Source organism: Corvus hawaiiensis, chromosome 1 (assembly GCF_020740725.1).
Source record: "Corvus hawaiiensis isolate bCorHaw1 chromosome 1, bCorHaw1.pri.cur, whole genome shotgun sequence".
NCBI lineage: Eukaryota > Metazoa > Chordata > Aves > Passeriformes > Corvidae > Corvus > Corvus hawaiiensis.
Genome location: NC_063213.1, coordinates 17,383,832 through 17,408,625, shown reverse-complemented (window position 1 = coordinate 17,408,625; position 24,794 = coordinate 17,383,832). Strand labels below are relative to the sequence as shown.

General features: G+C 40.5%; 2 protein-coding genes across 11 annotated transcripts in view; one reads left to right on the top strand and one right to left on the bottom strand.

The window, feature by feature from the left end:
* Positions 1–5,004, bottom strand: part of ENKUR (enkurin, TRPC channel interacting protein) — a 21,277-nt gene extending 16,273 nt beyond the window's left edge. For 2 of the 5 annotated variants that reach the window (XR_007201641.1, XM_048294870.1), the window contains exons 1-2: positions 4,685–5,004; positions 1,062–1,207 (exon numbers count right to left, since the gene is read on the bottom strand). Coding sequence is in view for 4 of the 5 variants with exons in the window: in XM_048294870.1 (XP_048150827.1) it covers positions 1,062–1,207; positions 4,685–4,758 (220 nt within the window). In the remaining variant the exon portion in view is untranslated. Of the gene's footprint in view, positions 1–1,061; positions 1,208–2,692; positions 2,779–2,817; positions 2,961–4,684 lie in introns of those variants that run through there. The other 3 variants (XM_048294859.1, XM_048294851.1, XM_048294878.1) reach the window with 3 other exon arrangements.
* THNSL1 (threonine synthase like 1) lies at positions 4,918–24,794 on the top strand. 6 transcript variants are annotated; one of them, XM_048294812.1, is made up of 3 exons: positions 5,022–5,106; positions 6,753–6,831; positions 7,341–24,794. In XM_048294812.1, the coding sequence occupies exons 2-3, from the start codon at positions 6,811–6,813 to the stop codon at positions 9,621–9,623; spliced, it is 2,304 nt and encodes a 767-aa protein (XP_048150769.1). In that variant the 5' UTR covers positions 5,022–5,106; positions 6,753–6,810; the 3' UTR covers positions 9,624–24,794. The 6 variants fall into 6 exon arrangements, with proteins under 6 accessions (XP_048150753.1, XP_048150769.1, XP_048150780.1 ...); XM_048294823.1 differs by having other exon boundaries at positions 5,033–5,106; positions 6,758–6,831; XM_048294829.1 differs by lacking the exon at positions 5,022–5,106 and adding an exon at positions 5,361–5,519.

Genomic DNA, 24,794 nt, shown 5'->3' with positions numbered 1-24,794 from the left:
TATTTTTACACTTTTCAAAAGGGAAAAACTATGTACACAATTACATAGAAGTAGAACCCAACAGTATCTACAATGGAAGAACTGCCTGTCAATGAACCGTGATGTATGTATGTTTGGCCTAACAGAAGTTTCATAACCTAGGAAATACTATGTTGTTTCAGATGGGTTTTCCTTATTTGTCACTCATTTCCTCTTAACCACAGTAGTACAGGACTTTTTTCAAATGTAATTGTAACTACTTTTAGTAGAGGTCCTCGTTGTCAGAGCCCTTAGGCAATAATGGCCCCATCCAGTCTCACCTGGGGCATCCACCCTGACCCCTTGGCCTCAGGAACCCCATTTCACCTGTCAATACCTGGACGAGCAGTCTCAACCCTAGTCCTGCTCCTGAAGAATTGAGTGGAATCCGTGGAGGCACCTGGCCTGTAACCTGATTCTGCCTGATGGTCACTGGGACACTGACAGGACAGACTTTCCTCACCACCCTGCTCTGCTGGCCTGCCTCATGTGGTGGGACTGCACTCTCTTGGTGAGGTCTTTGCCCAGCGTGCATTTTGGTTGCCCTCAGTGTTTGACTCATCTCTCCATAGGGAAGAGCCCTGCTCCTGCTGCTCCCTAATGCTTGTAAACAACTTCTCACAATCCTTTATCCAGAGAATATAGAAACTCTTCCATTTTAGTGTAATCTTCTCTCCAAGGCACCAACAGAAATTCAGTAGTCTCCTGAGTAGTCTCACTTATAGTGAGCAATTAAGAATTATTATTTCCCATCTTATTTCCCACTAGACATAGTTCTAATTCATGATCATTACCAGAGGTAATGATTTGATCCAGGTTGTCTGAGTTCATGTTCTTCTTTGGCAGAAAATAAGTATAATGTCACAAGTGACAAAGCTCATTCCTATAACAGCTGGTTTCCTGATACTGACCCCATGAACCAGTACTTTCCTGGGGTTTGTTTTTACAACCTGATAGCTGGCCATAACTTAGTACTGTAGGACACACAGACTAAACTCTCTACTGTAAAAAATACATTACATATATTTTCTGTCTACACTTACTTGGTGCTAGCTTGGGTTCCTTGGAATGTTTCTGCAGAAAATCATTTGGAGATGGCACTGCAACTTTTGCTGGCCCCATAGTTTTCCACTGAGATTTATTTTTCACTGCTTCATGTTTCACAAATTCTCTATATTTGGATATATACCTTAGAGGTTAAAAAATAGCCATGAAGAAGTTAAGGGTCAGAAAAATATTCAAAATATTTCTTCAAAGAATATACTTTTCTGCAGTAGTTCATGGCAAAAGCCTAATCTGATTTGTTTTGTACTCTCTCCCAAATAAAGGCCATCATTCACACAGCCTTCATGCTAAGGCTAAACCTAGTGGTGCACTGATAAATGAGTTTTCTGGTTCTGAAGTTAGCTTGATTCTTCCTTCAGCTCTTGTGTCTCTGATGTCAAGATTATCACACCTGGGGAAAAGACTACCAAATATAAATACTGAACACAGACATTCTAAAATTCAACAAAACCTAAATTTGGGGAATAAACTTGAGTATTTCTTGCATGAATTCCTTATGGTACTTGGTGTGATTCCTGTCCTGTGCAAGGACAGGAGTTGGACTCAGTGGGTCCCTTCCAACCCAGCATATTCTATGATTTATGCTTGAGAAAGGATGTCAAATGTAGTCAAGAATTGTACAGAATTCTCATTACTGTCCACTGCATCACTGTCTCAATGTTCCTGTCGAACCATCTGTTACAGACTCTTATGAGAGATTATATGAGATGGGTTACTGCTCTGGAATACCACAGCACGCTGCAGATTCCTTATATTACACAGATATGAGCTACAATCCTGAACAATGGTAATCAGTGCTGGGTTTGGCACTGAAACAGCCGATGTGAAAATCAGTAAGGGCTCAGACATGAAAAGCTGTATGCACATGGTATGCACACACTGCTGTTTTGGTCTAATGTTGCATATGGCATGGTAACTTCTGCTTTAATCAAAATCTCCAAAAGAAGCCAAATGCTGATCATTAGCTGATTAGCAACATCTTGCCTCTATCTGAAGGACTGAGCTGTCACAGATGTTTGCCTGAGGAAGCAGAACTCCCTGCTCCTGAAGCGAAGGTTCCCCCACTGTACTTTTATAATCTGTCCATCTTTAGGAAACATGTCATATTAATTTATGGTAGACAAAAGCTCATGAAAAACTGCATTTTTTTTATGGAAAGAAAAATGTTTATGAAAAAAACTATGCCATGTTTTCAAGTAAGCATAAATCAGAAGAACAAAAAAGATTACATATAGTGCAACCCATTCTATGGAAATACTGAAATAGGAGAAAAGATACCATGTAATGCTGGGCCACTGAATGTATATCACAGTAGCAACACTGATAAAAGCTCTTGTCCATGAGCTGCAAATTTGCAATACATGTATTTGTACTTGATCATAACATTAGAACATGTCAGAGGACTTCATTAAAATTGTGGATGGAGTTCTTTTGTCTTTTGGAGGTTTGGTCTCCAAAATCAGAGAGAGGATTACGTACATAAGATTATATATAATTCCTGAAATACTTCTAGTTATAAGGAATGAGGTTTTATTTATTTTTTTCTGTTAAATTCATGGCAAACAGCTATAGACATTGCACAAACCAAACTGATAACAGTATTTCTCACCATTTTCTAGGAGTGGCATTGTAAGCACACAGGAGAGAAAGGCACTGGCTTTATGAGAAGTTTGACCTAGTGGGGTTCAGAGTCTTGGAATGAGAAAATGAATGAGAAGACACTGAGTTTCTTACATAGTGGCATGAGGTAAAGACATCATTTGAGCTATACACATTCCTTTGGACAAAGAGATGGGGAAGCCGTTATCTTTTCAGTGACTTTCCAGGCCAAGAAAGTGGCTCAATGCCACACACCAATATCATAGGGTTAGAGAGGGCTGCAAGGAAGAAAACATGGTTATGGGGAGCATCAGAATCTAATCTGTTCATCATTTAGCAAGGGAAAAAAAGACAATACATCTGTAAGAAGACAGAAGATGTCACCTATTCCTTAGGTGTCATCTTTGGATACCAAAGCTGGGGAAAATGAGGATGTTTGCTGTGGTTTCATGAGCAGTACCAGCCAGCAGAGAGTAAAATTTATATGATTTCATTTGGCAAAAAAAACCCCAAACAACAAACTAGATTTTGTATGCATTAGTTAAAACTGGTCAGATCACACTATTAACCAGGTTCAACATTCCTGTTACCAGCTTAATATTTGTCACATTGTGAACCTAAGCAGCAAGTGTGGTGACAACAGAAGCCAGTGAGATCAGAAGAGGATTTAGTCAGATTATATCCAAGCCAAGGAATCCCTTGCCTAAACTGAACCTGATGGTCATGGAGTACACAAATCTCTGAATGGTATTAAGTCAGGAACGGGTTTAGTGTGCATGCCTTGCCATATTGTCCTTTCACCTTCCTCTGTCTTCAAAAGTATCTCTGTCCAAAACTATATCCATTCACAATGGAAACAAACAAAATCTTAAAAATCTACTTTTACGTGGAAAAGACTCAGAACTAGGAATCTCACAAGTCTGAATCCTTTTACTTGAAACACGATACCTTTGTTCTAATGAGTGTCATTGATACAGCTACTTATTTTAAAGCTATTGAGTTATGACCTACATTACCCTTTCACTGAAGATGCTAAGTGTAATAGCCTTCTTTTATATAAATAGAGACTTGAAGAAAACCCAACACATCTGCATAACTCTTGGAAAAACACTTTTTTTTTTTAATATTTATAACGTAAGAGGTGAGAAAGAGAAGCAGAAGAAACAGTGTCAGAGGACACACCCGACACATGGGAAGCATGGAAATCAGAAAGCCCAACTTTTCAGCTGCTCACTGAGAAGTTGTTTTAAGCGCAAATAACAAAGATGTCATGTAATTCCTGTGCACAGAAAGAGTGTTTGTCAATTATCAATGAACAAGATGACACTTAAGATACCAAACTGAATCATCACCTCATGGAGCAGACTGTAAACTCTCAGATCATATAATCAATTAGGTTGGAACAGACCTCTGAATTACTGAGTCCAAGCTAGGAAAGAACACCAGCTTGTCAACTAGACCATGGCACTGAGTTCCACATCCAGTATTTCCTTAAACACCTCCAGGGATGGGGACTCCACCACCTCCCTGGGCAGCCCATTCCAGTATCTAATCACCCATTCCTGTGAAGAATTTCTTCCTAATGTCCAACCTACACCTCCCCTGGTGCAGCTGAGGCCATGTCCTCTTGTCCTGTCACTAACTGCCCGGGAAAAGAGGCCAGCCCCACCTGGTGCACCCTCCTTTCAGGCAGTTGTAAAGAGCGATAAGCTCACCCCTGAGCCTCCTCTTCTTCAGGCTAAAAACCCCCAGCTCCCTCAGCTGTTCCTCACTGGAACTCACTGGATTCGTGCTCCAGACCCTTCACCAGGTTCGCTGCCCTTCTCTGGACACGCTCCAGCACCGCAAGGCCCTTCCTGATACTAGCGACTCGTTAGGAGGAGAAATAACTATACAAAAACTAGTTTGTTTGGGGGGGGTTTAATACCTGTTACCCGTTAAATGCATTGCCTTGCCAAAACCAGCCACCCTGCCTGCAAGTGGCTCCGTCACACCCACATACCTGGCAGGTTTGCCGGGCTGCTCCGGCCGGGGTGGGGGGTCAGAGGCGCCCTTCTGGGCACTCTGCGTGGCCATGCTCCGGCCGCGGGACCCGGGGCACGGGGAAGACCCCACCTGTTTGCAGGGCTCTGGGCGCGGGGTGCCTGCCCCGCTGCGGGGTTGGGATATGGGGAAGCGCGGCCTCGCCGAGGGGCTCGGGGCGGGGCCGGCGGCTGTTGTCAGTTACCGGGGAAACCCGCTACGGCGAACGGCGCCATGAGGGGCGGGGCCGCCGCCGCCTGCCCCAGTGCCCGGCGCGGAACGGCTGCGCAGGCGCAGCTGCTGCCGGTACCGCGCGGCGCGGGCGCGCCGGGGAGCCAAGGCGCGGCGGGCCGTTGGACTGCGCGTGCGCGGTACCTGTGGCAGCGGTCCCCGCCCCCGCCGGTACGTGCGCGCGCCGCGCTGAGGGCGCCGGGGGGAGGGGGTGGAACCAGCCGGGATAGGGGGGGACGGGACAGGACAGGGTAGGGCAGGACGGGACGGGACGGGACGGGACGGGACGGGACGGGACGGGACAGGACAGGACAGGACGGGACAGGACAGGACAGGACAGGACAGGGGCCTCGCTGCCGCTAGCGAACGGAGGCGGCAGCTCGCACCCCGGGGCTGGGTGGGTGGGTGCGGTCCGTCCGGCTCCCTCCCTCCTCCCTTTCGCGCTTCGGCTCCTTCAGGGAGCCGATGCAGGAGCGTGGTTTGGGGGCTGGTCTCGTGTCTATCCAAGTAACAAGGCCCATTTTTCACTAGAGCGCCTATCATCGGCACTGGTTGTTAAAATTGTGGGTCACGGCTAATCATAGGTAGGGGCTTTCCTCGTTCATGTCGAGCTGTGTTGCCAAAACAAAATGCCATTGGAGGTATGGGTGTAAGCTCTGCTGCAACAACCCCACCCTTTTGGCATGGCGTTTATATCTGAAGTTGGGTGGGTGGATCATTTGAGCTGGTTTTACTGTTAAAGTTTTGGCAGTGGACAAAAAACTATTCCAAAGAAATGAGTTGTATTCAATGGTTGCAGGCTTCTGTGTACACGTACTTTATGCGGGTGGGTGCAAAACTGAGTTACACCGGAATGGGTTGAAATGAGTAGCTGAGTAAAGGAATTCTCATTAAGATTTTGCACCAAGTTAACTCAAGCTGATTTTAATCAATACCTATGGCCTAAATTCATAAAGCGGCCCAGATGTTACACCCATTATTTGTGTAATGCAAGTGACTGCAGCTCAAAGTTAATCTGTAGTGGAGCAGGACATGGCAGGTAGGACACTGTGCTCGGCGTGGTTTTCATTCCCTTAGTTCACACACAGCGCTTGAAATGATTCTTACATTCAGGAAATAAACTCACTAAAATATACCGGGTTTGGGTTTATTTACTCCTAAATATAACTTTTTTACATCTGCAAGTTTAATATGAAGGTCTCTTCCTGTCCCAGGAAGGAATATGTACATACTTCTGTATGCAGTAGAGTGTGTTACTATTGCAGTACAGCTTTAGAGTAATACTGGATATTATAATTACTCCTTGCAGTTTGTTTTTCCTTTTTAATAACTATTACAAAAAACCTTTATATTGCATCTACACAGGATGACCACCTTATACTTTACAAAGATTGAGGGGAAAAGCCTGTACAGTATGATATGCACATCTTTACTCTGATCTGTGCCCTGTAATTACAGCATATCCACCAGGTCACAGCATTTGGTGCAAACACAGACTTACTGTTTGCAAGCTCAACTTCCCATAGAAGTGAGCAAATGCTCTTCCCCCTGCCCCCCTCTCAGTTTTAAGGAGATTTTGAGAATCTTTCCCCCTTTGCTCTAAACATCACAGACAAATCATGTGCTCTAATTAGTGCTGATATTGGTGTTTATTTCTCTAAGTAAACAAAGCACAATGTTGGGAGTTTCTTGCTTTGTTGGAAATCCCATCCTTCTCAGTTACTTTTTTTTTGTGGGTAGTGTCCTCATGATTTCTCTCTCTGTCTCTCTCTCCCCTCCCCTCTCTATCCCCAAATTTATATTCAATACAATTACAGTATAGAAGTTCTTCAAAAATCCCTTGCTTGGTTTGTCATCCCTTCAGAAGAGGTTTGAATGCAACTCTTACACAAGACCGTGAGTTATCTGTGTATTTAAGTGGGTCTTGCATTTGTTTTTTTAGAAAGAAAGTATTAAAAAAAAGTTTTCTTGGGAGGTGGGACAAATGCATGTTTTGTTAACATTTACAAGATTACAAGAAGGTAATCAAGGTAATTGCTGCTTATAAATGTGTAGTATAAAATGTGTAGTATAAAAGCAGGTGTACTAGAAGAAAAGCTACTTGACTTTGAATTCCTATAAGCAATATTATTTGCAAACAGTATGACAGTGTTAGGCTTGGATGTCTTTTTTTACCTTGAGGACATGGACTGTTTGAAGGTGGATTTGTCAGTGGAAACAAGCCGGAACTATGCAGGAGAGGGGAATAAGTCTTACTCTGAAAAATACCTCCTTGGCACTGATGAAGTTGTAGCTGGATTTATGTTTGAAGTCTTGTTCTAAGTTTTATATCCTTGAGGATTTTTTCATAGGTGTTTGCTGAAGGACTAGTTACTGTTTGTTTTTTTGTTTTTTTCTTTCTGAAGCAGCTAAGTGGATTGTCAAGTTGTCTTGGAAAAAAACCCACAATAACTCATCAGAAGATGTTTCACATTTTTCAGTATCAGCCTTTAAGACTAATAACCCAAAACAGTCTTTCTAGCGTGTGTTTAAAACTGATGCTTTCAAGACCTGTTGCATTTGCACAGATATGGAAGTCATGGTTATCAAGTCATTCTCTTCTTGGAAAGAAAAATATTATCCTGATGGGACCTCCAGGTGCTGGGAAAACAACAGTTGGGAGAATAGTAGGCCAGAAACTGGATTGCCCTGTCATAGACATAGATGACGATGTCCTTGAAACAACGTGGAATATGAGCGTGTCAGAAAAACTGCAGGATGTTGGTAATGAGGAATTTCTAGAGGAGGAAGGAAAAGCCCTGTTGAAGTTCTCAGCATCTGGAAGTGTAATTTCCCTTAGCGGGTCCAATCCAATGCACGCTGCTGGCATGCAGCACATGAAGAAAAATGGAATAGTTGTATATCTGGATGTGCCCACAACAGTCATTATGAGCAGGCTGAAATCAAAGGAAATGGATCGTATAGTGGGCCTGTCTCCTGGTATTTCTCTCAAGGACATACTTCAATTTAGGAAGCAGTTCTACAAAAGGTGGTTTGACATCCGTGTTCTTTGTGGAGGGGATATTGCAGCAGAGGTTGTAGCAGAAAAGGTACTTGATGCTGTGAAGAGATACCAAGACTCAGAACTGGAAACTTTCATTTCAACGAGGTCTAGTAGGTCTGGAAGGAGTACGGAAGAAGACTCTCATAAATTCTATTTCAGTGACGTTGTTACTCAGGGCTTAGCCCTTGATGGAGGACTCTTTGTTCCTGAGAGAGGGCTTCCAAAATTCACTGCTGAAGAATGGCAAGGTCTGATAGAAGCAACTTACACTGAAAGAGCCCAGGTGATACTAGAAAGATGCATACATCCTGATGATATTCCTGCTTCTAAGCTGGCAGAAATTATTGAAACTGCATATGGAGAAAACTTTAGTTGTTCTAAAATTGCCCCAGTTAGGCATCTGGCAGGAAACCAGTTCCTTCTTGAGTTATTTCATGGACCAACAGCATCGTTTAAAGATTTTGCATTACAGTTGATGCCACATTTATTTGCTTACTGCATTCCCAGAAGTTGCAATTACTTGATTCTGGTAGCTACTTCTGGGGACACAGGGAGTGCTGTTCTAGATGGCTTTAGTCGTCTCCATGACACTGACAAACAGAGAATTGCTCTGGTGAATTTTTTTCCTGAGGATGGAGTAAGCCCAATTCAAAAATCACAAATGATTGGCTGTCAGAAAGAAAATGCTTGGTCAGTGGGTGTCAAATCTGATTTTGATTTTTGCCAGACAGCTATAAAGCAAATCTTTACTAACTCTGATTTTACTGGCTTTCTTACAGTAGAATATGGAACAGCTTTAGCTGCAGCAAACTCCATAAACTGGGCACGACTGCTTCCTCAGATAGTTTATCATGCCTCTGCATACCTTGATCTTGTTCATCAAGGTATTATTTCTTTTGGAAGCCCTGTAGATATTTGCATTCCTACGGGAAACTTTGGCAACATGTTAGCTGCTCTCTATGCTAAAATGATGGGCATTCCTATTAGAAAATGTATTTGTGCTTCCAATGAAAACAATGTTTTGACTGACTTCATAAGAACAGGTGTTTATGATTTGAGGGGAAGAAAATTAGTTTCCACTTTTTCACCAGCAGTAGATATTTTGAAGTCCTCCAATCTTGAGCGATACTTACACCTGATTGCTAATGAAGATGGACAACTGGTGACAAAATTATTTAATCAGCTGGAAAATCAGGGCCACTTCCAGCTGCAGAAAGATCTACTTGGAAAGCTTCAACAGGACTTAGTGGCTGGCTGGTGCTCTCATGAGGACTGCCTGGCTGCCATTCACTCTGTGTACAGTACCACAGGATATATTTTGGATACACACACAGCTGTAGCTAAAGTAGTTGCAGATCGATTACAAGATAGAACTTGCCCAATTATTATTTCATCTACAGCTCATTATTCTAAGTTTGCACCTGCTATCTTGAGGGCCTTGAGGATTGCAGAAATAAACCAGAATCCATTAAGTCAGCTACACCTGCTGAGTTCTTACAGTGCTCTGCCTCCAATCCACTGGGGCCTATTAGAGACCCTGAAAAAGACAGGAAATGGGGATCACCAGGTCTGTGCTGCTGATATGACTGCACTGATGTCCCATATAGAAACCTTAATTCAAAATCATTTTATGAAAGTTTTTTGAGCAACTGATCCAATGTCCACAATTGTAATACCTTCTTAACAAGCTGCATGTTTTACTAAAGCCATTGTTCATCTGGCCTGTGTCCAGTCCACAGCTTATCACACAGTTTTAGATTCAGTTGTCGAGCTTTCAACAGTATTTGTAAGTAATGTGTGAGATTTCTAGTGGTGGTGAAAGGTTGTGAATCGAGAGTGTAAAACTGTTAAGAGGAAGAGCATTTTGCGGATCACACACAGTAGAGAAGCCAGTACTGCTGGCTTTCCTTGGCAGTGCTGTCTCCTTCACAAGCCTGAAGGATCCTCGATGGAAGGAGGCAGATAATGAAGTCTGACCTTTCTGGAACTAATAGCTCGGGTTTTGTTGCCACAATGATGTGAACCTTTGGTCAGTGGATGTTTTAATTAAACTTCCACTCATTTCACTTAGGGCACTGAAACATAATAAGATAATAAAATGGTGTTCATATGTTACTAACGAGAGTTGATTTCACTACAAAGATTAAAGTATCCTTGTATTATTATTAATCCTTGAACCATTGACTTTTGTGATATATTACCTTCTATGTATTGTGTGGCCAGTGTCTAAGTAAAAAAATCTGATCTTTTTTTTTTAATACCTTTTTCTCCCAAATATTTTCCTGTGTCAAATAGAAAACCTAATTCAATATTTTTAATATATTTGAGGTGTGGCTCTTCCTCCACTGTCTTGTAGTCTTTTTCCTAGATGTTTTTTATTTGAACTTTCAACTTTAGAATCCTTTTTTAGTACTATAGGAGAATCTGCTAGTAGTAACAGCCATCTTCTTAAATAAGAATCAGACTTCACCATTTATTTGCATATGTTTTTTGTATTATGTTTTGTCTTTGAGATCATATAGCTTTTCTTGTTCTAATACTTATGTTTTCATATTTTTCATAAGTTAATTTCCTTGATGTTCTGTTCTATTCATGCTTTGCATGAATTAGCGTAAGAAATAAGCTTCCCAAATTGCTTGGCATCTCATCAAGGAAAGTGAAGGATGAATTCCAGTGTGATAGCATCAGAAGTGTTCATTATGTAACCTAAAATATATCTACGTGGTTTTGCTAATGACAGGCTCTTTGCTTTTTTTTTTTCCCTGAAGAAAAAATAGACTGGATTATCCTGGGAGATCATGTGGTTATGGACAAATGTATTCTGCTAATTGAAGATTATATTTCGCAAGGACATAAACTACATTTCACACTATGAGAAATGGTAAAATGATGTATTGGAAGTTTTGAGTGGCATGCAGTTAAAGGTAAAGAGCTAAGAGTCTTCAGATATAAGGACATATAGATATGGGAAGTTGTGTTTCCTACTAAGATTCAAATAATCTGGTAATTGATAACATTTTTTTTTGCCTCTTCAGTAGGCAACATTTCCTACATTCTCTTGGGGCTTTGAACTGTTGCCGTATCTGACAGCTTCCTCTATGTGCCTGCTTGTACTTTTTGCCACACTAGAAGTGAACAAGACACCATCTGGCAAACTATTTTAAAGAATTGTCATTTCCTCCAGCGTAAGGTAAAAGTCTCAAGCGTGATGTGCCTTTGCCACAGTGAATCCATACGCAGTATCATTAAATGTAGCTGAGAACATGGGTGTGACACAGTAGCTTTCTAGATTCTCCCATTCTTAGATACTTTTTTAGGACCTTTCTAGTTCTTTGCTCAAACCTCATTCACTATGTCTGCAGGAACTTTGAAAAATAACTTTTTGTTTTCATGGAATTGTGAACAGACCAGGTTGGAAGTGATCTGAAAACATCCGGGCCAATCTTTTGTGACTAAGGGAGCCTAGATGAGACTATGTAGCACCCTGTCCAGTTATGTCTTAAAAACTTCCAGAGATGGAGACTCTTCCACATTGCTGGGGCGACTGTTCCAGTGATTGTGTTCTCACTGAAAAAATTTGTTTCTTATATCAAAATGAACCTTCTCCTGGTGCAGCTTCCCCCTTGTCATCTCCATATGGCTCCTTGGAAGAGAGAGCCTCCAATCTCTTCCTAACCACCACTGAAGCATTGGAAAACTGTGCTGAAGTGCCCACTGAACCTCCTCCAGTGTGGAAAGATTTGACTTACTCAGTGTCCTTGTAGGGCAGGGGAATTTTCATCATTTTCCAAACATGGCATGAGAAAGACCATGATTATGTAATTAAAAAAAAAATCCAAGTCCTGTAAGAAAAAGTTTCATAAGCATATTGCCAAGAAAGAAGCAATGCTTGTATCAGTGTTGAGTGAACATCCACCTTGTATTTCTGTATGTTCCAGTCTGATTCTTACAGTAATTCCAAGTGGGAAAAAAATGTAATTTTTTTCTCTGGATGTGCTCCGTACAAAACCAGAATTCTAAATCTTGAAAACAGAAAAAAAAAAAAAAACCAAACAAACCAAATTGCCTGGATTGAATTACTGGGACAAGGTTTGGTTTCAGCATACAGACTTGGTGGAAATCCTGCAGTACCTAGTTCCATGGGGCTTAATTCAATTTGGCATGACAGGGCAATTTGTCACACACTGTTACAATACTTTGTGGAAACATCTTCAAAGAAGAGCTTGTCTTCTTAGAAAGTACCTGAGAGGGAAGAACTGAGATTCTAAACAAGATAAGACTAGAAGCCAACATCCTACCCTGAGATAACTCAGTGTTAGATAAACTGGTCAGAAATAAACTAGCAGGGGTTTTATTTTGGCATGACTTAATCATTATTTCAAAGTTCATGGCAGTAACCCAAGTATGATTTGAATTTCTAGTTGCTGCTTTCCTATCACATGAGCCATTATAGCAGTTGATATAAATTAAATAAGTAAAAAAATGAGCACTTGTACTTAGGTAAGGGCTTTCAACGTGGACTAAAGGTGTATAAGGGCAGTGGTTAATGAGCACATACAGTATTAATAAATTTCTCAGAGTGTCTGTTAACTTCAGTAAACTATTTTTGTGCACTACATCTGCTTGTGGATCCTAGTAATGGACATTACAAAATGCTGCAGTAGTGTTGTGATCCTGGATGTACACAGTATTTGTGACCTGGTGTTAATGCTGTGTTCTCGTAGCTGTAGTGTACAGTCTTTTGTTCTGCAGGGCCTACAGGAATGGAAGGGAAAAAATTTCCAGCATGCTCAGAATAGCTGGCTGTGTGTACATAGGATAGCAATCCCCCTTTCTTCCCAGCTTAGATTTTCTTAGTGTCAGTAATATACCGTAGTTCAACAAATATTGTGCTACTGTTATAGTCCTTTTTTTCCCCACTGTCAGTATGATGAAAGATTCAAAAGGCATTAAAGACTGGGCATAAGTGCCCTTTTTGTCTTGTGTGTTCAGCGTGCAGACACTGTGCACACTGAGTGCTGCCATACGTTATTTTCTATTAACGTCTTAAGGCAAAGGTGGTGTGCCAATGGTACAGAACAGCAAATCTATATTGTGCTGGTTAGCAGGATTCTTTAAGCCATTTAGGTTTGCTGTGTACACAGTTCGTTCCTATTTGTCTAGCAGGATGTTGCAATATCAATCAACAAAATCCAGGTTGATGGAGAGTGTGAGCATGCAGAACTACACATTTCCACTGGCTTTGTTGACCCAGAGTAATAACATAGCTTTAGTTAAGCTGTTATTCTTCTGTACAGATAAATCTTTGCTGAACACTTGCTACTACATGGAAAACCTTAGGGACAAATTGAACAAATGTAAGGACAAATATAATGTCTATGTTTACACTTTTTATTTATGTGAGAAATGCTTTGTTTTGCTTACAGATGTACCAGGTGCTCATTACTTGCATTTAGTCACAGCCCTTCTTCTCAGGGTGACAGAGAGTAATGTAAGGTAAAGGATGAATAGAGCATCAGAAGATAATTTTGTGTTCTTAATATTTTATGATCTAGAAAGGATTGCTGTTTACAGTTTTGAGGTGCTGGAACATTTTATCTGATGGAACTCTACAGGGAAGATTCTTGTTGTTCAAAAGGTCAGCTTTGCTTTCAAGGACATCAAGAACAGACATTGCTATTAAGTATATCATGTTTGGCATACCTGAAATACACATTACTCATTTGTATCCACTGTATTTTTTTCTAAATAAATACTGCAGGATCCACACTATAGCACTTTCTTTGCAAATATGTTTGTAAATCCTTATCAATCTGCTATGAAGAAAATCTACTAAAATAAGTGGTTTTCGGAGTTTGATATTCTTAAGTCATGAAAGATGTGTTCCATCCTGTGTTTCCTTGAAAATTAGGGGTATAGTTGATGACAATGTCGTAATTCACTGCTAAGACTAAGGTTTTAGTGAGATAATCTGCATCATTCTGGAAGGAAGTATGTATAGAAAAAGAAACACAGATCAAAACCAGCAAATGTCTAAACACTCTGTTTACATTGCACCACAGACTTGTCCAGTGCTGCATGCAAAGCCTGTATTCTGAGGATTAGTATGGAAAAGCAAATCTCTGACTGTTTAATATTTCTTATTCATGTTTAGTTCAGTGGAGAGATGAGCTAGTTGTCTGTTAGCTGTTGTGAAGCAACTTTGGTACACTTCTAATATCATTTCAGGATCATGGGCTTAAAAATTACTTGAATGGTTTAAACAGCAATGAGCAGTTAATGTCAGAGAATTAATGTGAATGGGCCATTGATTCTGAACATGTATTAGCAGCTTAAGGAGGATTTAAATGTCACTGTGTTTTTTCACAGCAGTTACAATGTGCTCAGCTTGCTTATGAGAACTGGGAAGCTGGTGCTTCAGATTTTTCAGAATGTAGCAATCTAAAAGATGACTCTTGCTCTTGCTCTCCAGTTTAGCTAAAACTTTTGAAGATCTCCTAGACATAGATCTGTTTGTCCCTTTTACTCGAGAAGACTTTATTCCCTGATAAATGTTTAAAATGCTGTCTGGCCTCTTTCTTGACTGTATAGGAAAATTATTTAGCAGAGTTAAGAAAACACCTGATTTACTTGCTTATGTACAGTATCTTATAGAATTTAACCAAGGAGAGCATCCACAGTGTGTTCCTTGTGCAACATAGGAACACATTTTTCATAAAAAGTGTATCTCAAGTTTCATGAAATCAGTTACATAGCACCAGCATTGTTACTCCAGCATTTTATTTAGATATTTTGTCACTGAGATTTGGAATAGACTTAGATTTTCAAACAGTTTATTTTATTTTAAAGAAGTTATTGTTATAGAAACATGCAAGGTATCACCCCCAAATTTAAAATTCATCATGACAATAATTGAGTCAAACCCAAAACACCTTGAAATGTAAATCAGAAAGGAATGACTGAACAGATTTGTTATGTGCATTCACACAGGATTTGGCTCTTAACCATGAGTTTATTAAGAACATAGGAGGAAATAAAGTAATGATTGTTCAAATCTACAAATGCCACGAAACTTAAATACTAAGGAGCCACTTAATCAGAGCAAGATTAATTGCCTGGTTAGGAGCTGTAAGCAATTTGCATTTCATTCTGGCCTAAAGCAGACCTGTGTTTTTCGGACCATAGAGGTTTGAGAACATACTTAACAAGTTGAACAATTTGTGGTAGGAAGTGCTGACTTTGAATAGTGTCTGGAAATGTGCATTCTCAACCAAACACAGATTTTCAGCATGCCTTGTGGTCAAAAGGACCAGTGAGATCCTGAGGTTAGAAATGGGAATACTGTCAGGGAAGTAGTACTACTGTCTGTATTTGACTTTGGTGTAACCTTTTGGAAGAATATTATGCCAAATTTCAGTAGTCACAATTTTCAGTAATGCTGGGAAGTTGGACAGAAAAGTCATGAGAGCGATAAAAGTATTAAAAAGAAGCACTGGCATCAGAGTCTCAACAAACAGAATCTGCTTAGTTTAGTGAAAGAAGAATCAGCCTAGATGAATCCTCTTTGGAGAAAAATTGATAATAATGAACTGTTCCACCTAACAGAGAAAGATCCAGCAAGTCTAAGCAGAAGTCGGACATGTTACAAAAAGAGATAAAGGTACGTAACCGAACAGTAAGGTATCCCTAGTCTGGACATATTATATGATTTCCTGAAAAAATGTGATTTGATAGAAAGAGGACTAATTCAGACAAGTCAGACCCATGTTACACAAGAGGTCAAACCAAACAATCACAAGTCGTGTTTGGCTGCCCCAGGAGTAACTTGCCTGTTAACAAAAGCATGAACAGCATTTCACAGAGGTTTGAGAGCTAGAGATTGTGAACTAATTTCAGTTCTGCTGTGGTGTGATCAGTACACAGAGGAAGTTGTGTGCTAAATAGCCTACTGGATATGTTTAGCCTTGTTCTTTCTGTCTCCAGAGAATTGCAAATGGACTACTAATGCACACCCTGACTTGACTCATAGCTATTAGGATATGCCTCATTAGTTTTAAATTTCATTATACAATTCGGCTTGTGATGGTTTGGGCTATATATACTTTCATTATGAAAATGAGGTGAACAGCACAGGAGGAAAGTGTCTGTGTAAATGTCAGCTTTATTGAATGTAGCTAATTATTATTTATTTTTCCAAACTTTTTAAAGTTAGAGATCTTTTAAAATTTATTAGATATTTTTGGACCCCTTTTCTCTCTGCTTTTACAAGCAACTTGCAATGCAATGGCCATTTTCAATTCATTTTCAGCTCATAACAAGATTTATATGACAAATGGGAAAATCCAATGCTTCCTTTTTGTGGTTAAACTTGAACTTTTATATACCAGTTAAAGCTTAGAGAAGGTAAAATGTACTCACAGGTTCTGCTCTAGCAATGTATTTTGATTAAAACATATTTGCTGGCGATTGAATCACGAACTCAGACTGGCAGGGAATCTGAATCGTTTCTTCAAAGAAGTGAGTCAGTTTTATACACTTTTCTAAGGCACAGGATTTCCTCATATGGCATGACCTATCCCGTATTGACACATCAGCAACACACTTCCTAAATGCCCTTCTATGGGATGGTCACTCACTGTTCACTCGTCCGTCAGCTCCTGGCAGGCTCCTCTCCGTAGGGCTCTGCCGTGTGACGCCTCTTTCCCCAGGGTCCGGTAGAGACAAGCCTCTGTGTGCCACCATGTGCTCCTTTGTGCTGCCATGTGCCTCTGCAGGCAGGTTTTACAGCTCACAACCTAATTCTCTAATTCCCCATAATTCCCCCTTTTCTGTTTTATACAAATAAAAATTATGACAGTTATTAAACAGGTAGAACTTTGAGAAACAACATAAAGTTGTCTAAAGCTTTTACTATCACTCAGAGTCTACAACTGCTGGAAGGTCTTGTTGAATCTAGAGAAGACTTAGAAAGTCTTTCTTAGGCAAGACTTTTAAGTTTACTTTGAAAGAGGGTCCAGCTTTTGTAAGCTCAAATTAGCAAGTCAAAATGACTTGACTACACTTTTAGGGCAGAAACCCTTGGGTCTGATGGTATAAATCCCTAGTCAGCCAAGGCTAGGGCTTGGCCAGAGCCTTAAGCCTTGACTGAGAGGGTTTCTCAAAAATACTTATAAAATTGCTTAAAAACTTTAGTAATATCATTCTGAATGCGATTGAAAAATTAAGAACATATAAAATTTTTTACAGTCTTTTGCGGGGGGTACACCCCATCTCTGCATTCCCCCTTTTCTGTTCTAACAATATGTAACATGAACATCTTTCAATTTACCCAATTCAGGAAAATATGGAACATAACATGCAGTTTTCTTACTATGAACAATAAAATAATACATCTAACACAACAAGTGTGCACCAAGTAAAAATAAGCAAGGTAATATCATTAACTGCTTAAATACTTCACTGTTTCACAGAATATATATAAATCTAGGCTTTGGACATTGCAATTATAATAACATTAACTTTTTAAGTGGTTTCAAAAGGTTTCAAAAGGTAACAAGTCTAATTCTTGCTTAAAAAAATAGCTTACAAATTATAATTATTTTCTATCACAAAAATCAATCAGACCAATGCAGGGTGTCACAAGGTGGTGTGGTAAAAAAAAGCATTAGCTTGCAGCTGCTCTCGCACAAGCTGGTGCAAATGCTGAATGCTGCAGGCTCCCCCACCCCCGAGGAAGGGGCAGGAGACAGGAGCCCGGTTGTAGCGGCTTGAGTCTGGCTGTCCGTGTGGGTCCCCCTGGCCACGTGGGCCCCGCTGGCTGTGCGGGCCTGGGTGGCCGCGCAGCTCTGCAGAGGTCCTCTGGCAGCCGGCAGAGGTCCGCCAGCCCATCTCTTCACCTCTTACATGCAGAGAGCCGCCCATGGCCCCCGCCTTGCGCTGAGCAGCTGCAGCCCCGCCAGCTTTCAGCGCCGCTGATCCCGCCCATCCACGGTGTGGGGGGCGGCCTCCGGGCGCGGCCGCCACGCGACTTTGCCATGTGCTCGCCAGCGCTGTGCGGCCCCGCCAGGCGCTCGCCAGCGTGTGCCCTCTGCTGCCGCGCGCTTGCGTTCTACACTGCCGCATCTGCCGCTGCTGCACTTCCGCAGAGGGCAGAGACATAACGTGGTACCAGGGATTATCGCTGGCCAGTGTTCCTGCTGCTTGCAGCAGCACTTCAAGTCCCATGGGGCTCACCGACGGACGCACAGATAGGCTTATAATGAATTCCTCACACGGGGCACCATTTGCTGGCGATTGAATCTTTGACCCAGACCGGCAGGGAATCTGAATCTTTTATTCAAAGGAGTGAGTTGGTTTTATACACTTTTCTAAGACACAGTATTTCCTTATATGGCGTGATCTATCCCATGTTGCCACATCACCAACACACTTTCTCAATGTCCTCCTATGGGGTGGTGACTCGCTGTTCACTTGTCTGTCAGCTCCCGGCAGGCTCCTCTCCATAGGGCTCTGCCGTGTGACACCTCCTCCCCCAGGGCCCGGTGGAGACAAGCCTTTGTGTGCCGCCATGTGCTCCTTTGTTCTGCCATGTGCCTCTGCAGGCAGGTTTTACAGCTCACAACCTAATTCTCTAATTCCCCATACATGTTTTCTTTACATTTTAAACTAATTCACTAAATTATATCTAAATAGAGCAGGCATTTAGGGGACTTTTTTACTAAGTATCTGTGGCAATCTGATTCTGTTTAAAATGGTAATAAATGCATCCCATCTCATAATGAAACCAGTGCTCCCTGCATAATTAATTTGCATTTTATACAGATGAGGATGGGAAAGCCATATTCACAGTAGTTTTCAACCAGAAAGGTTAATAAAAGGATTCTATGCAGTTCTGAAACACCGCATAAGCGGCTCATTTCTGCAAAACCAGTATTTTGCAAGTGAAAGTTTTAGTGAAATTTACCTGGAATCGTTGTTCCATACAGCTCTTATCCACAAGGTGGCATTCCTAACGGGGGTTTGCTAGACATGGTCATTTCTTGCAGTTTTTGAAGGGCTATAAGTGAAAGGCAGTCATAAGCATTTGTAATATTATACAAGCTTTTTATGTTTTCATTTTTATAAAGTGTAATTAAGAGTAATTAAAGTCAGAAACCTTAATGATAATTAGATCAGTACTCATTGATTGTGGAGTATCCAGAAATATGTGATGGTTCCAGGTTAACAAAACAACACATTCATTCATGGCATTATATGCTACTAGAGACTTTTCAGCGGTAAATCTGGAATCAATTTTGCTTTAATGAAAGAGTCTAAAATAATAATTTAAAAATTCTCTAAATCAAGAGCACAAATAATACCTAGGTCTTGTATGCAAACCTCAGTGTTTGGTGTTTTGAAAATGATGTGGCATATGGGGAGCTTGTAGTGAGTTCTGGGTTAAGGAAGGGGAGATAACAGTGTTCTTGGGAAAAAGCTGCATAGATTATGTCTTACTCTGCAGGGGAGGCTTTTTCATAGTTTCATGTTACAATGACCAAGCAACTTATTTTCATATGCCTGTCATCCAGGCTGATAACTGAGCCTGCAGGCAGTTCTGCTTTTCTTCAGGCTTTGTATAATTTTCAGTTTCTTGTAATCTTTGTATGCTAAATTCAAATGCCTTGTTATTCTTTTTCTTTAAATACAAGTTTGAAGGGAGTATAATACAGCCTGCTAAACCAATACAAGTGCACTAGATTTTATATAACAGGGACATGCATATTGTACTTTTCTCTCCTGTGGTTAAGGTCTTGATCTTACTTTGCTTCTTTTGCTGACTCTGTAAGATCAGACCTGAGCTAAATAATCATTTATATTTCCATTCTAGCTTGTGCCCTACTTGCATTTTGGTTTGCAAAAAAAAGACATAACCTAAAGTTTGTGCTTAAACTGTAATCCAGTGAAAATTGTGGAATTTTTTCCAGGTCTATTTCAAGTCAACAGAAAGGAATATGAGTAGATTTTTGTTTGTTTGATGTATTGTTTTGTGGTAGCAAAACTTCTGTGGAGTCTTTCCTAACGCTTAATTCCTGCTAATTCCTCTGCTCCCTGTGCCGACTCCCACCGATGCCTCAGCCCTCTGGGTTTGGTTCCTGTCACTTAACACAGCTGAAAGGACAGAGCAGCGGCTGCATCCACGGCTGACACTAATGACAGTCATTGCTGAGTTAGTGGGCACTACTTTGACATTAAGCAGATGTTCTTTTTCCTAACATGCTGTTGTACCTCTATCATCTCTCAAAGATGAGTCTGCGAAATAGAATACGAATTCCTATTTACTGAAAGCAGTTGTCAGTCAAAAAAAACCCCACTTTCAGAATATTTAAGATGGTAGAACCTACCTGCTTGTTGAATCTGGCAAGCACTGTAGAAGCAAACCTTCTGAGTTGGTAGTATCTCGTGCTGACTACCAGTAAAATTTGAGGGCCTGAACATCTACCACATGCTACAAATTTTAAAGAAATGTGGTGAAAATTACTATTTCCAGGATGTGGAAATGGCTGGACAAAGAAAGTTATACATAACAATTATGAAGCATTAATGAGGAAGAAAATTATTTGTTGTTGTTGCCTTTCAGGTTAAGCTACACACTGGATTTTCATTACAGTAGTTAGGTGTAGCAGTAGGTGAGTAGATGGGGGCAACATTCTTCTGAGAAGAGCAAGAAGTCCCACAGGGGAGGTTTAGGAAAAACAAATGTACGAAAAAACAAATGGAAAGAAACATTCTCCGCTCTGATGGCTGCCATGTGGAAAGGGCTTATTGTGAAGGGCGGTCTGTAGATAAAACTGTACACAGCTATACAAGGGAACAGGTTAGTCAAGGTAATGGCAGGGTTCAGGGTCCCCAAAAATGCTGTAATGTGTAGGGTGTGATGGACATCAGCAGGAGAAATCAGTAGTCTGGAGCATCGCTGATGTTGCTTCTGGGACATCTCATGATGTTGGATCAGATGGATATGTACTCCAACTCCCAGAAATGGGGGAAAGAAATTATGCTGAATTTGTCCTTTTGCCTGAGGGTCTCTCAGTTATGTGACAGGGATTATAAATTCATATAAACAAGCACTTGCAGGTAACACTGCCAGAAAAAATGGCTGTACTGACTGTAGACAAATAATAGTCCTGATACTTCATGATGGATCTGGAAATTACTTTGCTAGTACAAAGCACGTCAGGGGCTAATTTGATGCGGTTTATTGCTTGCAAGAGGTGGATTATAAATGTTTGGAATTGCATCTTATGTAACTGCTGGTGGATAAGCATAGGTATGAGTAAGTGTGAACTGGGAAAGGAAAATTTGATACTGGGAACTGTAACCACAAGTATTATCACTTCCCATATGTAACAAACTTATGCCTAGGGCAAGGAAGCACAATTACTGACAAGCTGTGTTTGCTCATGCAGGTGATTGTATTGCTGTAAGTGATGTATCACTCTGGATTACATTTTTTGATGAAAGACTTTTCTGGAATGATCGTACTCCAAAGAAACTTTGGAGTTGTTTGCCTTCAATAGATGACCAGGTCTGCCTTTTGAAAATGTTAAATTTGTAAAGTACTTCCCTGGGGGTTTTAAATTGGTGGAAGACAAAGGGTCATTATTCAACATGGAGGTTTGCTTCCTCAAGTTAGTCACATAATCTCTTTCAGTCTCTCCCTTTGACTTCCTCAGTCTCAGAAATCTACAACTATGTATTTTAGAAAATTATCAGATACTTAAATATTTAATATACTTCCAAATTGTATGATTTTACTTTATCTGTTATCAAAAGAATATGCTGGATTCTCTGAAATTATATTGGGTGCTGAAGATACACTGATGATTTCTGAAAACAGAAAAACTGTCCTCACTTCTTTTACAAAAGGCAAAACGATGTTACATTTTCAAACTGTTAAATCTAGCTTTTAAGTCCTGATTCCAGGAAGTGTGCAGCACCTGAATTGCCAACATCTTTGTTCATTGTGCTCCTGGGTCACTGATGGTAAAGTTCTTACTTTCTTATGCATTTCTATTATTGTGAAAAGAGATAGTTTTACGTCTAGATACCTTTCTTCTCAGAGGGATCTGAATGCAAAATAGAGTTATCCACTGTGTTATTTTGTCCTGACACTAGAATTACTTTACTCAAGACAAATCAAACCTAATACCCAGTCAACCCCTGTTCAAAATACAGTGATGAAGCTGAGCCAGAAGATACTGAGTGCAAAGTGAACTTTTCAGTACTGTATAGAGCCAGTATAAAAGCTAGTTGAAAACTACTTCACAAACTACTAAGATCTCTGTAGTGCCCAATATCAAACAAATTGTTACTCATTTCTGCAAGGCACAGCTGACAGCTGGTGGAAGAAATATAAATCACTTTTTAAAAAAATCTGTCCAAAATAAAATTTGCCTTCTGTGAGCACTTAGCTTGTTGTGCTAAGCCTCAGGGTGGATCTCCCTGAAGAGTGGATCTCCCATGTCCCATGGTGGTGGCTCTTCGGTCAGTTCAGGGACAGCAGAAGCATCATCTTCATTTATGAGGTTTTTTCCCGTGTATTAATTGCATGATCTGCTTCATAAATCAACTTACATTTAAATGGAACAGCTTAAAAGTAATTGTGCAGCTGAGCAACTGATGAGTTATTGTGCCTTATGGCTGTGTGGGTAAGGACCAAAAAGACAAAAATTGGTCTCTTTAACCTCCAATGTCCCTTAACTCTCCTCCAATGAGTTTCCTGTCACTTTAATTTAAGATGTATTTTGATCACCTTATGAAAGCAATTCTATGATGCATGTATCTCCAGTTCCCCAGAAACAATTGGCCAGTCCTGTGTTCCTAAATTCCCTTCTGTATATTGCCTTTCCTTTTTCCTTTTTTGATAGCTGTAATAGATGTTGTTAGGGATGATGCTGTGTGTAGATCTGGTTTTAGAGGATAGACAGAAGAAATAAACAATATTTGGAGTGTCATTGAGACCACCTTGGTAATTTTTTTTTGCTTGCAAAGCAGATGTCTCCGTTATGCACTCAAATTCTTCACCACCACCCATTATCATAAAGTCTTTTTAGCATAACTATTTTTTAATTCTCTGAGCTTTTTCATGGCACAATTTAAAATCAGTCTTTGTAGGATAAATTTCAGTTTATATTACAACTCAAAATACAAGAATCATAATTTTTTTTTTTAAATCTTGTAATAAGAATTTTGCAGTTAATGTAATTAAGTTCCTTTCAGGCTAATACTTGGGCTGCAAATCAAGAGTTTTATTTTCCTTTTGCAATCAGGTACCCTTTGAAATGTTCACACTTAAGTTCTGTGAACTGTGTTGTCATTCTGTGTTGTGACACTGTTGTCACTCTACTTCTGTCAGCAGGATTTTAAAAACTGCCATGAGTTCTGACTGGAAGGAAAAGTGTATGTATGCAACAATTTTCAGTGGAAAGGAAAACTAGAAGACATTATTTTGTTATTATAACTTCACCTAAGAGGAGAAGAGGTGCATATGTATGTGTGTGGATATTTGATAAGTTTATATCTTTCTCAGAAAGCTTCAAAGTCATGATTTTTGCAACACTTCAACTTGATATGGAGATGCTGGGGTTTTTTTCCCCCACCTTACTCCTACCCAAATTCATTAGTGAATGACACAAAAATTTTAAAAATCAGACTTCACTATGTAGAAAGTAAAAAATGGTGGGGGGAAAGAGCAGCAAAAATCAGATCCAGTGAAGACTCAGAAGCTGGATGCAATTCTGCTGAGTATCTGTAATTTAAAGCCCAAGACTGAAATTCTGACCACTTAAACAAGTCCTTTAACCATGGCCATGACTAAGGCTTCCCCTAGCCTTAAGATCCTACTATAAAAGTGGAGCTGTCGTTTTCTTGAGAGATTTGTGTACATGCCTGCTGCAGTGAGGCTAGGTACCACGGAAACAGCTTTTGCGGGGGGGCAGGGGCGGTGCTGAGAGGAGTGGTTCTACTTCTTGTCTGGCAATAATTCTGAGCTAAAAGAGGAAGAAAGCATTAAAATTTTTATTTAAACCCTCAAAAATTGTGTTTAACATGGAATGAGCATTTATAGTTTAGCAGTCTGTTTATCTGAGACTGTATGATTTTATGTATATGCACATGTATATATAATGTACATGTATACAGATTGTATATGTATTTCAGTTTGTTGTGTGCATGGAATATCGTGCTCACTGGATCATTGTGACCCATCTTGACTGATACATCTCAGATCATGTGCTGAAAGAGATGTGCATCCCCGTGAAGGAAGAGATGTGCATCCCTGTGGGTACCAGTCTGCTGCATCATCACATCCAGATGGGATCTGGCCGATGCAGTTGTCCTTCCTACTCAATGTGAGTTTGATGTCACAGAGGGACCACACAACTTCCCTGAGCTGTGCTGTCAGGTTCAGGGCATCCGCAGCCCAGGGCTCCAGCTGGCCTTGACCCTTGGCTGGTTTTGTGTAGCTCTGTTGCCTGACCCTGGTTCACCATCACTGAGGAAGCTGTTGCTGAGCTCTGAGAGTTTGTAAACTGAAACCATGCAAGATAAGAAAAGTAAAACCAGGCAGAACTGAGTGTGCTGAGCTGGGAACACTCTCAGGGATTGGGCACAAATACTGGTGGGGAATCTAAAAATCTGAGGGAGAAAGCAAAGACTTAGAAGATGGCATCTCTGCAACTATGAGGACTTGAACTGATTTACTGGAGTATTTTGACATGAATGAAAGACCTTTCTTATTAAAGTATGCAACACCAATAAAAAGCAACAGAAACCA